We start from the raw sequence: 14,361 nt of genomic DNA on the forward strand, positions 1-14,361 counted from the left end.
AAAGAGATTATGACAGTGGGTAGATGGGTAAATTCTCTTGAAACTGATTTGTTCTCTTCAAAGTTCAAACCCATTCCTCCCCCACAAATGCTCACTGTGAATTCTGAAACTGTCAAGTGAAAGGCACAACTTGACCAAGATATCTTGTTCTAAATCTAAATTTCTAATTATGTAAGTGGTAAAACAATTTCACAGGAAATGAATTAGAGGCAAATACCTTGGTAAATGATACATATTTAAAGTTGACTTGCTTCCTTAATCCTGTCTCTTCCCCCAGGGTTGAGTATTGAGAAAAGTTGTTGATTGTTATAACCAAGATAACATTTTCTTATTTGAAATTTGTGTTTTAGGTCTTGTAAATATCTTCCTGAGTTAAATTATCAAGATGATTAAGAAATAGGACAAAGGTTTCTCTCTTTTGCTGGCACAGTTGATATAGGCTAAAGTTCATCTAGCAGCTCCTGAAGTAAATTGTTGGGATTACATAATGGGTAAGGCTAGATTCCAAAAGCAGAGCTACCTTGTAGCTACCAACTTGATTGAGTTGACTCGTTTGAATTCATTTTGAGATACATTTGTACATTTATTTTCTCTTCGATTTAGAGGAAGTTTTGTGTATGTGAATATGGATGGGTGTGTGTGTGTGTGTGTGTGTGTGTGCAGCATCCACTTTACCCTGCTGTCGATAGAATTGCTTATTTCCTGGTTCCCCTCCCACTGGAATTTCCACTCTACAGGCAAACTCCTTTTTATATCAAGCCTATTTTCACCTCTTCGTGTATCTCTACAAAGTAGGAACTGATTGTTCATGATATTCTTCCTACGATATATATATCATCCCTTATGGCTGTAGAATGTAAGCTACACAAAGACTGGCATTTGTATTTTTGTTCACTTCAAGTGCCCAGAACAGTGCATGGCACATGGTAGGCCACAATAATTTGTTATTGTTATTGAATGAAGGACTGTGAGATGATGTTGGAAGAGCTTATGCTTTACTTGAGGGAAACACCTGTTGTAAATGCAGTGACTAGAGAACAAAATAGTAAATAATAAAAACCAAAATTGGCAGAGAAGGGAAAGATCATTGTAGATGAATATTATGAGAAGGTCTTGTAGAAAAGGTTGGAGCCATGATACAAAGATAAAGAGTGATAAATACAGATGATTCAGATTTCAAATGATGAAAAAGCACAGAAAGGAAGTGTAGAGGCATGGGGACTAAGGAAATGGCTGACTTCTCCTGTCTTAATTTACTTGTGTGTAGCACTATAACTTACAGATACTTTTATAATTATTATAACACTTTTATTTCTATCTTTATAAGGATGATAAAATGCATTAAAAGACTTGTTCATGGTCATATAACTGGTAAATGATAAATTTGATCGTTGAACCTGTCTTTTGACTCTCAGGTCCTTTGTCTTTGCACTCAGAGGGCTGATTTGGATTGCTTAAAAAATGTAGACAGAACCAGAAATCACCTCACTTTGGTGCTTGTGTCATCTACACTAGTTTTCTTTTAGTATGTTACTTGCCTTTCAAACCAGTGTAAAGCAGCTGTTTTCTGTGCCTTCTCTTCCCCTCAAAGAACTGCAGGATAGGGGCACCTGCCTGGCTCAGTCAAAGAGCATGCGACTCTTGATCTCAAGGTCATAACTTTGAGACCCACATTGGGTGTAGAGATTACTTAAATAAAACTTTAAAAAAATAGGGGTGCCTGGGTGGCTTCGTTGGCTAAGCGTCCCATTCTTGATTTCGGCTCAGGTCATGATCTCAGGGTCATGAGATCCAGTGGCTTCCAAGTTCAGTGGCAAGTCTAGTTGAGATTCTCTCTCTCCCTCTGCATCCACACCAGGGATTCACGCATGTGTGCTCTAAATAAATTAATTTAATTAAACTGCAGGACAGAGGGAAAGAAGGAGGAAGCAAGAGCCTTAGCTCCTGCCGATGGTCCCTCTCCGAATCCACTGAATCATCACTGGGTTCTCCGATCAGTGACTCCCACACACCCACTTGTTTGCTTTCTTTTTTTTTTTTTTTTTTAGCGAAAATATGTTTTGTTTTATTTTATTTTATTTTAAATTTATTTATGATAGTCACAGAGAGAGAGAGAGAGAGAGAGAGGCAGAGACACAGGCAGAGGGAGAAGCAGGCTCCATGCACCGGGAGCCTGATGTGGGATTCGATCCCGGGTCTCCAGGATCGCGCCCTGGGCCAAAGGCAGGCGCCAAACCGCTGCGCCACCCAGGGATCCCCACTTGTTTGCTTTCTGCTTCAGTTTCCTTTCTAAATAATATAGACTCTTGAGGTCCAGCCCCCTTAAGTTCTGATTCTGTGGTTCTAAGTTTTATGTTGCCCAAATATTTGTGAGTGTGTTTGAGCCTCTCCCACTGATTTTAATGCCTAACCTAGTCTGGAATCACTTCTCAGTACTGTTATGGGAATACCAGTCCAGCTGGATTTGTTGGATAATGTTTCAGATCCTGCTTTAGCCACGTGCAATACTTCCCCAATCCAGAAGGGTCCCTGTGCCTTCTGGTCAAATAAAGACCATCCTCAACTTAGAAAAGGGACTGAGTCTAAGATTTTCATCATTTATTTCCCCAAACCTCCACCCACCTCCCCTCTGGTAATCTGTAGTTAAGAGTCTGTTTCTTGGTTTACCCCTCTCTTTTTTTTTCCCCCTTTGCTTGTGTGTTTTGCCTCTTAAATTCGACTTATGAGTGAAATCAGTATTTGTCTTTCTCTAACTTATTTCCCTTAGCATAATACTCTCTAGCTCCATCTCTGTGGTTGCAAATGGCAAGATTTCATTCTCTTTTATGGCTGAGTAATATTCCATTGTATATGATTTCAGTTCTGATAGCACTGAAAGGCTATTTTATCTCTCCATAAAAATGCAAGAGGACTAGAGAACACGGTTGCAATATATTTGGAATATGTTTGGGACTGGGCATTATAGGTTGTTTTGTGGATTACTCATTTCCTGGTGTGCTGATTTCCTATTGCTGCTATAACAAATATCCACAAATTTCATATCTGAAGCAATACAAATTTATTATCTTACAGTTAAGGATGTCAGAAATGAATCTCATTAGGCTAAAATAAAAAGTGTTGGCAGAGCTATGTTCATTCTGGGTGTTCTAAGGGAGGTTCATTTCCCTGCCTTTTCTAACTTTCAAGGCTGCCTGCATTCCTTGACTTCTTCAAAGCCAGCAAAGTGGGACTAAGTCTTTCTCATGCTGCCATCTCGTCCTTTTTTACTCTCTCTTCTTCGTGATTACATTAGGCCTATCTGGATAAACCAGGCTACTCTCTCTCAGTTTAGGTCTGGTAATTAGCAACCTCAATTCCCTTAGCCATATAACCTAACATATTCAGTTTCTGGAGACCTGGACATCTTTGAGGGGGCAGTTCTTCCACCTACCACATTTACTATTTAAATAATCAGATAAGCTGATCGTTAAAATGATAAAGTTATGGTTGTAGTCACAATAATGATCTAGAATACATTATTCTCATTTTGGGTTTTTTGGTTGTTATAAATTCCAGTTTTGTTGTATTTAGCAGGTACTGCAGCAATTATGTTTTATAAAATAATTAATTTTGAATACCTTTTTCTTATAGGTTATATATGCCGCAACTTTACAGGGTCCTCTGCTCTGAGATGTAAGTTTAATTTCTTATTGATGTGCTTAAACTTCTTTTTAGATTTGTTTAGCAATAAACGTATTTACAAATAAATTATCTTCTCTTTTTAGCTAGAACCCATATTAACTTTGGAGTCAAAGGGGATGTGGCTGTTGTTCGACTTAACTCGCCCAATTCAAAGGTACCTAATTTAACTTGCTGCAGTGTATTTCTGCTAATATATTCATGAATCTAGTGCTGAATAGGAGAGAAAGAAATCCACTAATCTGGCAGTAATCTTATATGAATATATAATTTTGATCGTTTAACAAATTACTCAAGGAATGTAATTTTCTGGAGATGTCCTGTTTAAGAATTCCTTCTAAAAAAAAAAAAAAAAAAGAATTCCTTCTAATTGACCTGAGGTGTCAGATTAACATCAAAGATTAATGAAATTAGCCTGTTATGTGTAGCATGCTGAAGTGACTTACTAGATAAGAACCAAACTGCAGGCTTTGTTTATCAGAGTCAAAATTCACCTACTCATCTTTACTACCAGGTTGTTACACATGCTTTCTTCATTACCTGCCTGACATAGTCATTAGTCATAGAAAATTGGCTGGGTTAAATGTGGTTATTAAGCTTCCTGAAGAACTTGAAAAATGACTCAGTGTGGTTCACATTCACATATTGGAAATCAAGTTCTGTTCAAAGTGGAACCTCATTTGTATTTGACAACTTCAGCAAAGCATGTGGCATTAATCCAGTCTTTGCCAGGAAACCTTCATTTCAGGAGCTCATGGCTTTTCCCCCATCTAAAATTGGTGTTGGGGCACCTGGGTGGCTCAGTCAGTTAAGTATCTGACTCTTGATCTCACCTCAGGTCTGGATCTCATGGTTGTGAGTTCAGCCCCCTACTTAAAAAAAATTAAAATAAATTGATGTCAAGTTTTCATATTTTAGAAATCTTGTTACTAGAGGCCTAGACAGAATAGGAGGACCTACATGGAAGCAATTAACAGCTATCACATATTAAGAAAAATTAGAACCAGTCTCCCTCACTAGGGTAAATTTTGGTACCCACTGACCAATGATTCAAACTTAAGATATTTTTTCAGAATTTTCTAAATTGTGCATTTTTTTCTGAATACAGAATCAATACATGCCTCTAGTGGGAAGTTTGAAAGCTATACAGAAGAAAATAACAAGTCATTCATACTGTAAACCCAAAGGCAAACAATCCAGTTTCAACATGATATTTACAAAATAAGATCGCACTATTTGTCTAATTTTGATTCCTTTTTTCTTAATATTATAGAAATTTTTCCATACCAACAAACGTGCATAGATTTATGTATAGCCCACATATGATTCAAACTCTTAGGAATATGACCCTGAGTTCCTCCATTGAGTAGACCTATTTTTAAAGTCAGGGTACTTATAATTGGCTAAAGCTGAAGAGAAAGCTACTGAGTTTAAGGGTTTTTTCCCCCTCCCTGCCTTTCTTCTAACAGTATATTATCTGCTGGATAAACAAACTTACTATAATCAAAATAGCATTTCATGGTAATTTACACATCTTATACTTCAGATTTAAAGCCTTAGACTTATATATATTTCCCTTTGGCAGGTAAATACACTGAATAAAGAACTACAATCAGAATTCATGGAAGTAATGAATGAAATCTGGGCTAGTGATCAAATCAGAAGTGCTGTCCTTATCTCTACGAAGCCAGGCTGCTTTATTGCAGGTGCTGACATCAAGTAAGTTTTCAGAAATAAGAAGTCAACTTTTATCTTGGCTAATAGTATGTTTCTTAGGCCTAATCATTCCCCCTCTGAAAAGAAGGTAGAAGTAAATTCTCTGAAAATTTTCTCTTTTCCTTTTTTAAAAGATTTTATTTTTTAATTTAAAATCAGTTTGCCAATATATAGTATAACACCCAGTGGTCATCACAAAAGATTTTATTTATTTGAGAGAGAACAAGAGAGAGAGAGAGAGCATGAGCTGAAAGAGGGAGCAGTGGAAGACGGAGAAGCAGGGGCAGCACAATGCGGGGCTCCTTCCTATGACCCCGGGATCATACCTGAGCTGAAGACGGAAGCTTAACCAACTGAGTCACCCAGGGTGCCCCAGAAGTTTTCTTTTAAGTTATTTTCACAGATGTAATTGATTTAAAAGAGGGGGGTTTGGTGAGAATACTGAGAAGGTGGAACCCTCTTAAACTGTTGGTGGGAATGCAAGCTGGTGCAGCCACTCTGGAGCCATTCTGGTCACAGCTGCCCTGCAACCCAGCAATTGCAATACTGGGTACTTACCCCAGAGATACAAATGTAGTGATCTGAAGGGGCACCTGCAACCTCAGTGTTTATAGCACCAATGTCCACAATAGCCAAACATATACAATGGAATGCCACTGACCCCTCAAAAAAAATGAAATTTTGCCATTTCCAACAATGTGGATGGAACTAGAATATATTATGCTAAGTGAAATAAGTCAATCAGACAATTAGAATATCTCACTAGTGGAATTTAAGAAACAAAACAGAATTATAGAGGAAGGGAGGAAAAAATAAAAATCAGAGAAGGAAACAAACTATTACAAGACTTAATCATAGGCAACAAACTGAGGGTCTCTGGAGAGGAAGGAGGTAGTGGGGATGGAGTAACTGGGTGATGGACATTAAGGAAGGTACGTGATGTAATAAGTACCGGGTGAATCACTGACTTCTACCTCTGAGACCAATAATACATGATATGTTAATTAATTGAATTTAAATTTTAAAAATTTTGAAAAACAAAAGAAGGGCTTTTTGTTTAAACCATGTAAGACTACCCTTTCCTTAAAGAAGTTGAAAGCAGTTCCAAGAAAAATATTTGAGTAGAATAAAATATACTATAAAATTAAACTAACAGGGGCACCTGTGTGGCTCGGTGGTTGAGTATCTTCCTTTGGCTCAGGTTGTGATCCGGGGTCCTGAGATCAAGTCCCACATTGGGCTCCCCGCAGGGGGCCTACTTCTCCCTCTGCCTATGTCTTTGCCTCTCTTTCTGTGTCTCTCATGAGTAAATAAATAAAAGCTTTTCAAAAAAATTTTTTTAATTAAAAAAAAACTAACAATGAGGTGCCCTTTTTTTTTTTAACTCAACAGACCAACAAATATGTTTGAAAATACTGTGTTAGCAAGGACTTGGGGGACATGAGAAAGTTAATCTATTACTAGTAGGAATGCCCGTTGGTACAACAACTTTGGAAAACGTTTGGCAGCATTTAATAAAATTGAATATATATGTATTTCATAATTCAGTGATACTTCGTCTGGCTATATATATGCTAGAGAAATCCCACCCTTTGTTTTTAAGGACCCGTGTGTAAGGATATTCAGCCCTGTGTAATTTAAAATAATGAAGAATTTGAAGCAATTAAATGTCAATCAGTAGGGAAATGGAAAAGTAACTAAACTGTAGAACTTTTCACATGATAAAATACTACAAAACAGTTCAAAGGAATTAACTAGATCCATAAACATAATGTTAGAGCTCAAAAATGTATTGTTAAATTTTTTTTGAAAAGCAAGTTGCAGAATGATCTGTACAATACATAGTTTGTGTAAGCATTTTAAAATCATGAAATTCTTTGTTATTTATGGATAAAAAAATGTAGAAGGATCTCCTAGACATAGAGGGATATTCTACATTTGAGAATGGTTGCTTTAGGGTAAATGAAGTGGCTGGTAGGACTTGCAGAGGTTGTCAAAGGGAACTCTAGTGATGCAGCTAATATTTTCTTTCTTTTTTTTTTAAATGGTAGGATTTAGGTATATATAATTTGTTTACAGTTCTTTAAAGCATTTATAAGGGGCAGCCCCAGTGGTGCAGCGGTTTAGCGCCGCCTACAGCCTGGAGTGTGATCTTGGAGACCCGGGATCGAGTCCCACATCGGGCTCCCTGCATGGAGCCTGCTTCTCCCTCTGCCTGTGTCTCTGCCTTTCTCTCTGTGTGTCTCTATGAATAAATAAATAAAATCTTAAAAAAAAAAAAAAAAGCATTTATAAGGAGGTGAAATGCTAGTGTTAATTTAATGGTCTAAAATGTTAATGGTGGTTAATTCTGTCAGTATACGAGTATTTGTTGTTGTTTTTAAGATACAGAGAGAGAGGCAGAGACACAGGTAGAGGGAGAAGCAGGCTCTATGCAGGGAGCCCGATGGGGGACTCAATCCCTGCGCCCCGGGATCACACCCTAAGCCAAAGGCAGACGTTCAACTGCTGAGCCACCCAGGCATCCCACAAGTATTTGGTATATTATTCTTTGTATCTTAGGCAACAATAAGCCAGCATTAGAGCCTTCGTAATTTGTAGTTCAGGTGTTTATTTAGTTTTAAACCTTGCTCCACATTGTGTACTCTCATTTGCATATGGTAATTAAGAATTTATAGATATTTAATGCTTATTTTTTAGAAAAAGCAAAATTATCTGTATCAAGTGCTTTTTCTTCTAGCTCAGTTATTTAAGGCTGGCAAGACACTGATGTACCTGGCAGTAGTTTCCTGTACCAGAGGAAAATACAGCTTCAATGAGGCTAGCTGAGCAACTTCCCATTTATAAAATGACGAAAACTGATTCTCTTTGGTCATACATACAAAATCCACAGTTTAAATATGAACCGAGTAGCAAATGAAACAAAGGGACATGGAGTAAAACATTACTGTAGTGGATCTTTTTTAATCATTGGGAGATCTATAAATAACTTTAAAGCTTTTTTCACTGTCATTTTGATTGCTCTTCAGTCTGCAAGTTACTTGATAGTGAAAATGGTTGATGTGATAGTGAAAAATATTTACCAGAGATGATTTTTCTCATGTACAGAGCCTTTTAATCTAATGGTTTTTAATAGAAAATAAAATTAAGCAGCATGTTTTGTTTCATGTTCTCTAGATCCAGAAATCTAACATTCTTTCTGGAGAGATGATGTCGCTGATATTAGTGCTATCTGAGGCAAAATATTCTTAAACTTCTAAGCATTTGAAGATTCACTATCAAATATTGGTAGATTATATGGAAGGATACAGTGGATGAAGTATTGAACAGAGTAGTGTATAATTTTATCTTTTTTCTCTCTCTCTCTTCTCTGCTTTGTTTACTGCAGCATGTTAGCTTCTTGTAAGACCCATGAAGAGGTAACACGAATATCACAGGAAGGACAGAGAATGTTTGAGAAACTTGAGAAGTCCACAAAGCCTATTGTGGCTGCCATCAGTGGAGCCTGCTTAGGAGGAGGACTTGAGGTATGCATTTCTACCAAAGTCATTGAAACACTGTTCAGCATATTGATGGGGATTACAAGCTGCCAAACCTGTAGGTTGCTATTATTTTGCTTGCAAAAAGTTCTAAGTGGAGAATCAGCTTTCTTTTTAGTTGTTAAACTTCTGGATAGGTTTCAATCCTTATTTCATGGCAGAGAGCAAATAAACCAAAGTGTGATGTTTTCATTTTTATAAATTGAGAAGATTTGAACTAGATCTCCAAGGTCTCTTTCAATTCCAAGAACCAGGTTCAAGTTTGCAGGGCAAAGATTCAGTAGTGTGATCTGTGCTGCTGAGCTACTTTAGTCTAGATGAGACACACAGCCTAAAATGTGTGTAAGTGCTTTGTGAGCAGTAAGATGGTGAATAATGTAAGATCTGAGAGAAGAGATGCTTATTAATCTGAAGCATTTAGAAAAGGAGAAGGGAAAATAAAATAACATTTATTGAGTATTTATCACATGCTGAGCTCTATGTTAAGACACTTTCACAAATATTAACTAGGGAAACCTATATCTGTCCTAAAAGATGGGCAGAATTTGATTAATCAGAAAATATTGGGGAAAAAATCATTTCATATATGGTGTAAGCAAAGACAAGGGTAAGCAAAACCTATTTAAATCACTATTAAGTAGGCCTGCTAGATTAAAAAGGAGGGTCTCTGTAGGGTATGGGCCTTCTTAACTTGGAGTGCAGTATATAGTGCACAGTGTGTGTGTGCATTTTTCTATTGAAAGCTTCCATAGCTTTCAGTAGATTTTTAAAGAGATCCAGAACCCCAGGAAAGGTTAGTAAATTAGGAGGAGAGTATGAAATAAGGCTGGAAAGGTAAATTGTAGAAGGTATCAAATACATTCCTGTTTTGTGAATAATCTTTAGACCCTCACATATCCTAAGATATTATAAAGTTACACTTTCTAACATTCTGATTTTCTTTCATTTGTTTGAAGCTTGCCATTTCCTGCCAATATAGAATAGCAACCAAAGATAGAAAAACAGTATTAGGTGCCCCTGAAGTCTTGCTGGGGATCTTACCAGGAGCAGGAGGCACACAAAGGCTGCCCAAAATGGTGAGTTTAAATCCCCTTGACTTTTAGAACCTCAGTACCTATAGGCCACTTTAGATCTATTTCCTCTGGTACAAAAGGCACAATTTGGGTCTTCATTGTAAAATTTAGAAACAAAGTAAAATATGGGTATATAGGATCTATAACAAATTTTATTACTGGTATTTATTTTTTCAATTCTACTTTTTTTTTAATTCCTTGATCAAAATCATTTTTTTAAAAAGATTTTACTTATTTAAAGAAAGAGAGCACATGCATGAGCAGTAGGAGGGGCAGAGGGAGAAGGAGAGAGAGAATCTCAAGCAGACTCCATGCGGAGCATTGAGCTCCATGCAGGCCTTGATCCCACAACCCTGGGATCATGACCTAAGCTGAAATCAAGAGTTGGATGCTTAAACGACTGAGCCATCCAGGCACCCCAAGTCCTTGATCAGAATTATTGATTGAGGTCCTTTATTAATCCCTGAAGAGGTTTAAAGGTAAATAATATACATGTCTGCCTTTCTGGAACTTATAGATTTTTTTTCTTCTATTTTTTTAAGATTTTATTTTTAAGAAATCTCTAAACCCAGTGTGTGGCTCAATCTTACAACCCCAACATCAAGAGTTGCATGCACTGGGATGCCTGAGTGGCTCAGTGACTGACCATCTGCCTTGGGCTCAGGGCATGATGCTGGGGTCCTGGAATCAAGTCTCACTTTGGGCTCACTGTGAGGAGCCTGCTTCTCCCTCTGCCTGTGCCTCTGCCTCTCTCTCTCATGAATAAATAAATAAAATCTTAAAAAATAAAAGAAAGGTTGCATTTACAACTGACTGAGCCAGCCAGGTGCCCGTTGAACTTGTATGTAGTTTGTTCCTTCTGTACACAGTACCATCTTACCAGTTTTTCAAATCCCTGGGTCATATTTCATGTTACATAGAAGAGGCAGATCTTTCTCCTGATTTGGATGATTTCATTGCTGTATTCTATAGAACCAAAAGAAGCCAATCAGGCTTTTGAATTCTTAAGGAAAGAACAGTCAGACCTGGGGACTGCAGAGCAATCTTAATATCCCACTGAACCCTACAGCTTCAGGCACTATTGATTCCTCAATGAAAACAAGGTTCAGCAGAAATACTCTTTGGAAGGAAGTTGATATGAGCTGGGCACAGAAAAACAGGAAGATTTCTGGTGTTAGTTTTCTGATAATAGTATACATTTCTTCATAGATAATATCAAGAGGATTTATTGAAAGAATAAATAAGCCTGTAGATGTAGAAAATATTGCTGGGTTTCTTACATTGTTTTGTAATAGTTGGTATTTGAATGTTATTAGAAACTATTCCTCTAATACATAAGGAACTCTAGCTGGGTTCTATTTTTAAACTAAAATTATTTTTTAAAATATTGCTGGGGGGATCCCTGGGTGGCGCAGCGGTTTGGCGCCTGCCTTTGGCCCCTGGCGCGATCCTGGAGACCCGGGATCGAATCCCACGTTGGGCTCCCGGTGCATGGAGCCTGCTTCTCCCTCTGACTCTCTCTCTCTCTTTCTCTGTGACTATCATAAAAAAAATAAATAAATAAAATAAATAAAATAAAATAAAATAAAATAAAATAAAATAAAATAAAATAAAATAAAATAAAATAAATAAAATAAAATGTTGCTGGGCACCTGGGTAGCTCAGTCGGTTAAGCATCCCAGCTCTTGATTTCAGTTCAGGTCATGGTCTCAGGATCCTGGGATGGAGCCCCACCTTGGGCTCCACACTCAGCAGGGAGTCTGCTTGAGATTCCCTCTTCCTCTGCCCTTCCCCCTGCTTACATGATTGCATGCTCTCTCTCTCAAATAAATACTTTTTTAAATAAATATTTTTTAAAAATTAAAATTATAAGCAAAGACATGGTCAAAACTATCAGGTTGCTCAGTCTCCACTAGCTCCACTAAAGGAATTTTAAGTAATATATAAATGCACAATTTTAGAAAACATGAAATTATTTCTCTGCTTTATCAATTTCACTAGACAGAAATCTTACGTATTGAATTAAGAGATACAAACAATTTTGCTTCAACCGAAGGTGTCTAATCCCAAAAGTTACCTAAATGTGTATTAACTGATTGATAAATAGCATAAAAACCTCATTTGACTTTTCTCATTTTAATATTTATTTTGCTCATTTGAATGATTTGTAAACTATAATTGTTACACTGATATTTTTTTCCTCTGTACTCTGATCCTTGCTTGCTTGTAAGGTGGGTCTGCCTGCTGCTTTTGACATGATGTTGACTGGTAGAAACATTCGTGCAGACAGAGCAAAGAGAATGGGACTGGTTGACCAATTAGTGGAACCCCTGGGTAAGTGGTAACATGTTTCAGAATTCGGCCTTATGAAGTTACTTTTTTAAAAATTAATATCTTAAATATTAGAGTGAAATTCAGACTCTCAAGAAATGAGTCATTCTGAAGAGTGAAGTTTTCTAAATATGGCTAATACTAAATCATTTCCAAACATCAGTCACCCCAACTTCCATTTTATTTTACAAATTGGACATCAAGAGTACAAATTTGAGGGACGCCTGGGTGGCTCAGTGCCTGAGCCTCTGCCTTTGGCTCAGGGCGTGATTCCGGAGTCCCCATATCAAGGCCCACATCAGGCTTCCTGCATGGAGCCTGCTTCTCCCTCTGCCTATGTCTCTGCCTCTCTATCTCTCTGTGTCTTTCATAAATAAATAATAAATAATAATCTTAAAAAATAATAAATAATAAAATCTTTAAAAAAATAGAATATAAATTTGAATCAAATCCTTGTTTTTTGTTCTTAGATTACGTGTAACATTATTCATGATAAGCCTCCTTTCATTTTTTGTGTCTGTTATAATAATTTAATAAACATGTATGAAGTAACTTGAGAATATTAATAGTAGTAGGCATCTACTCATATGCTACTTTCCTCCACATAACTTCTTTGCCTCCCCTTACCCAAGGAAACCACTATTCCAAATTATGTGTTCATCACCCTCTTGCATTTCTTTTTTTTTTACCCTCTTGCATTTCCTAAAAATCAGCATTATTATAACAAATTTACCAATTTTTAATGCACAATTTGAGTTTTGACAAACGTATATAGCTATGTTAACACCACCACAATCATACAACAGAACGTTTTTTTAGTATATAGCTCTTCATGTCTTTTATTTAGCATCATACTTTTAAGATTCATCCATATTGTTGCATATTTCAACAGTTTGTTTCTTCTTATTGGTGAGTGTTATTCCTTTGTATAGGTGTACCATAATTTGTTTATTCACCAGATGATGGAAATTTGTTTCAGTTTGGGGCTGTTTAGAGTAAAGCTGCTATGAACATTCATTCACAAGTCTTTATGTGTTTCATTTCTCTTGAACAAATACCAGAGAGTAGATTGGCTGGATTATATGATAGATTTGTGTGTAGCTTGTAAGGAACTGTCAAACTTGGGCAGCCCGGGTGGCTCAGTGGTTTAGCACCATCTTCAGCCCAGGGCATGATCCTAGAGGCCCGGGATTGAGTCCCACGTCAGGCTCTCTGCATGGAGCCTCCTTCTCCCTCTGCCTGTGTCTCTGCCTTTCTCTCTCTCTCTCTCTCTCTGTCTCTAATGAATAAATAAAATCTTAAAAAAAAAAAAGAAAGAAAGAAACTGTCAAATTGTTTTCTTTTTTTTTTTAATTTTTATTTATTTATGATAGTCACACAGAATGAGAGAGAGAGAGGCAGAGACACAGGCAGAGGGAGAAGCAGGCTCCATGCACCGGGAGCCCGACGTGGGATTTGATCCCCGGTCTCCAGGATCGCGCCCTGGGCCAAAGGCAGGCACTAAACCACTGCGCCACCCAGCGATCCCTCAAACTGTTTTCTTAAAGTGGTGATACCATTTTGCATTCCTACTGGCAGTATATAAGAGTTCTAGTTACCAACTGCTTTGCATGGTCAGTCTTTTTAATTTTAGACCTTCTAATAGAAGTATAGTAAAAGTTCATTGTGGTTTCTTTTTCCTTAATTTGTTTTATTTTTTAAAGGATTTTATTTATTTGAGAGAGCAGAGCAAGAGAGAGAGAGGGAGAACACGAGCAGGGGTGGTGAGGGGCAGAGGGAGAGAGACAAGCAGACTCCTTGCTGAGCAGGGGGCCCAACTTTTGGCTCTGTCCCAGGACCCTGAGATCATGACCTGACCTGAATGCAGAGGTTTAGCCTACTGAGCCACCCAGGTGCCCTTGTTGTGGTTTTAATTTATATTTCCCTAATGACCAGAGATACTAAGTTTCTTTTATTTGTTGATTTGCCTTCTGTATATCTTCTGGTAAAATGTCTGTAAAGATGTTTTGCCTATTTTGTTTGTT

At 37.3% G+C, this 14,361-nt stretch overlaps 1 protein-coding gene across 1 annotated transcript in view; it reads left to right on the forward strand.

Annotated features, from left to right (window-relative positions):
- Positions 1 to 14,361, forward strand: part of HADHA (hydroxyacyl-CoA dehydrogenase trifunctional multienzyme complex subunit alpha) — a 48,778-nt gene that overhangs the window by 2,163 nt on the left and 32,254 nt on the right. The window contains exons 2-7 of the mRNA XM_041754649.1: positions 3,631 to 3,672; positions 3,765 to 3,835; positions 5,264 to 5,397; positions 8,783 to 8,921; positions 9,890 to 10,009; positions 12,238 to 12,340. Of these exons, the coding sequence (XP_041610583.1) occupies positions 3,631 to 3,672; positions 3,765 to 3,835; positions 5,264 to 5,397; positions 8,783 to 8,921; positions 9,890 to 10,009; positions 12,238 to 12,340 (609 nt within the window). The remainder of the gene's footprint in view (positions 1 to 3,630; positions 3,673 to 3,764; positions 3,836 to 5,263; positions 5,398 to 8,782; positions 8,922 to 9,889; positions 10,010 to 12,237; positions 12,341 to 14,361) is intronic.

Source organism: Vulpes lagopus, chromosome 5 (assembly GCF_018345385.1).
Source record: "Vulpes lagopus strain Blue_001 chromosome 5, ASM1834538v1, whole genome shotgun sequence".
NCBI lineage: Eukaryota > Metazoa > Chordata > Mammalia > Carnivora > Canidae > Vulpes > Vulpes lagopus.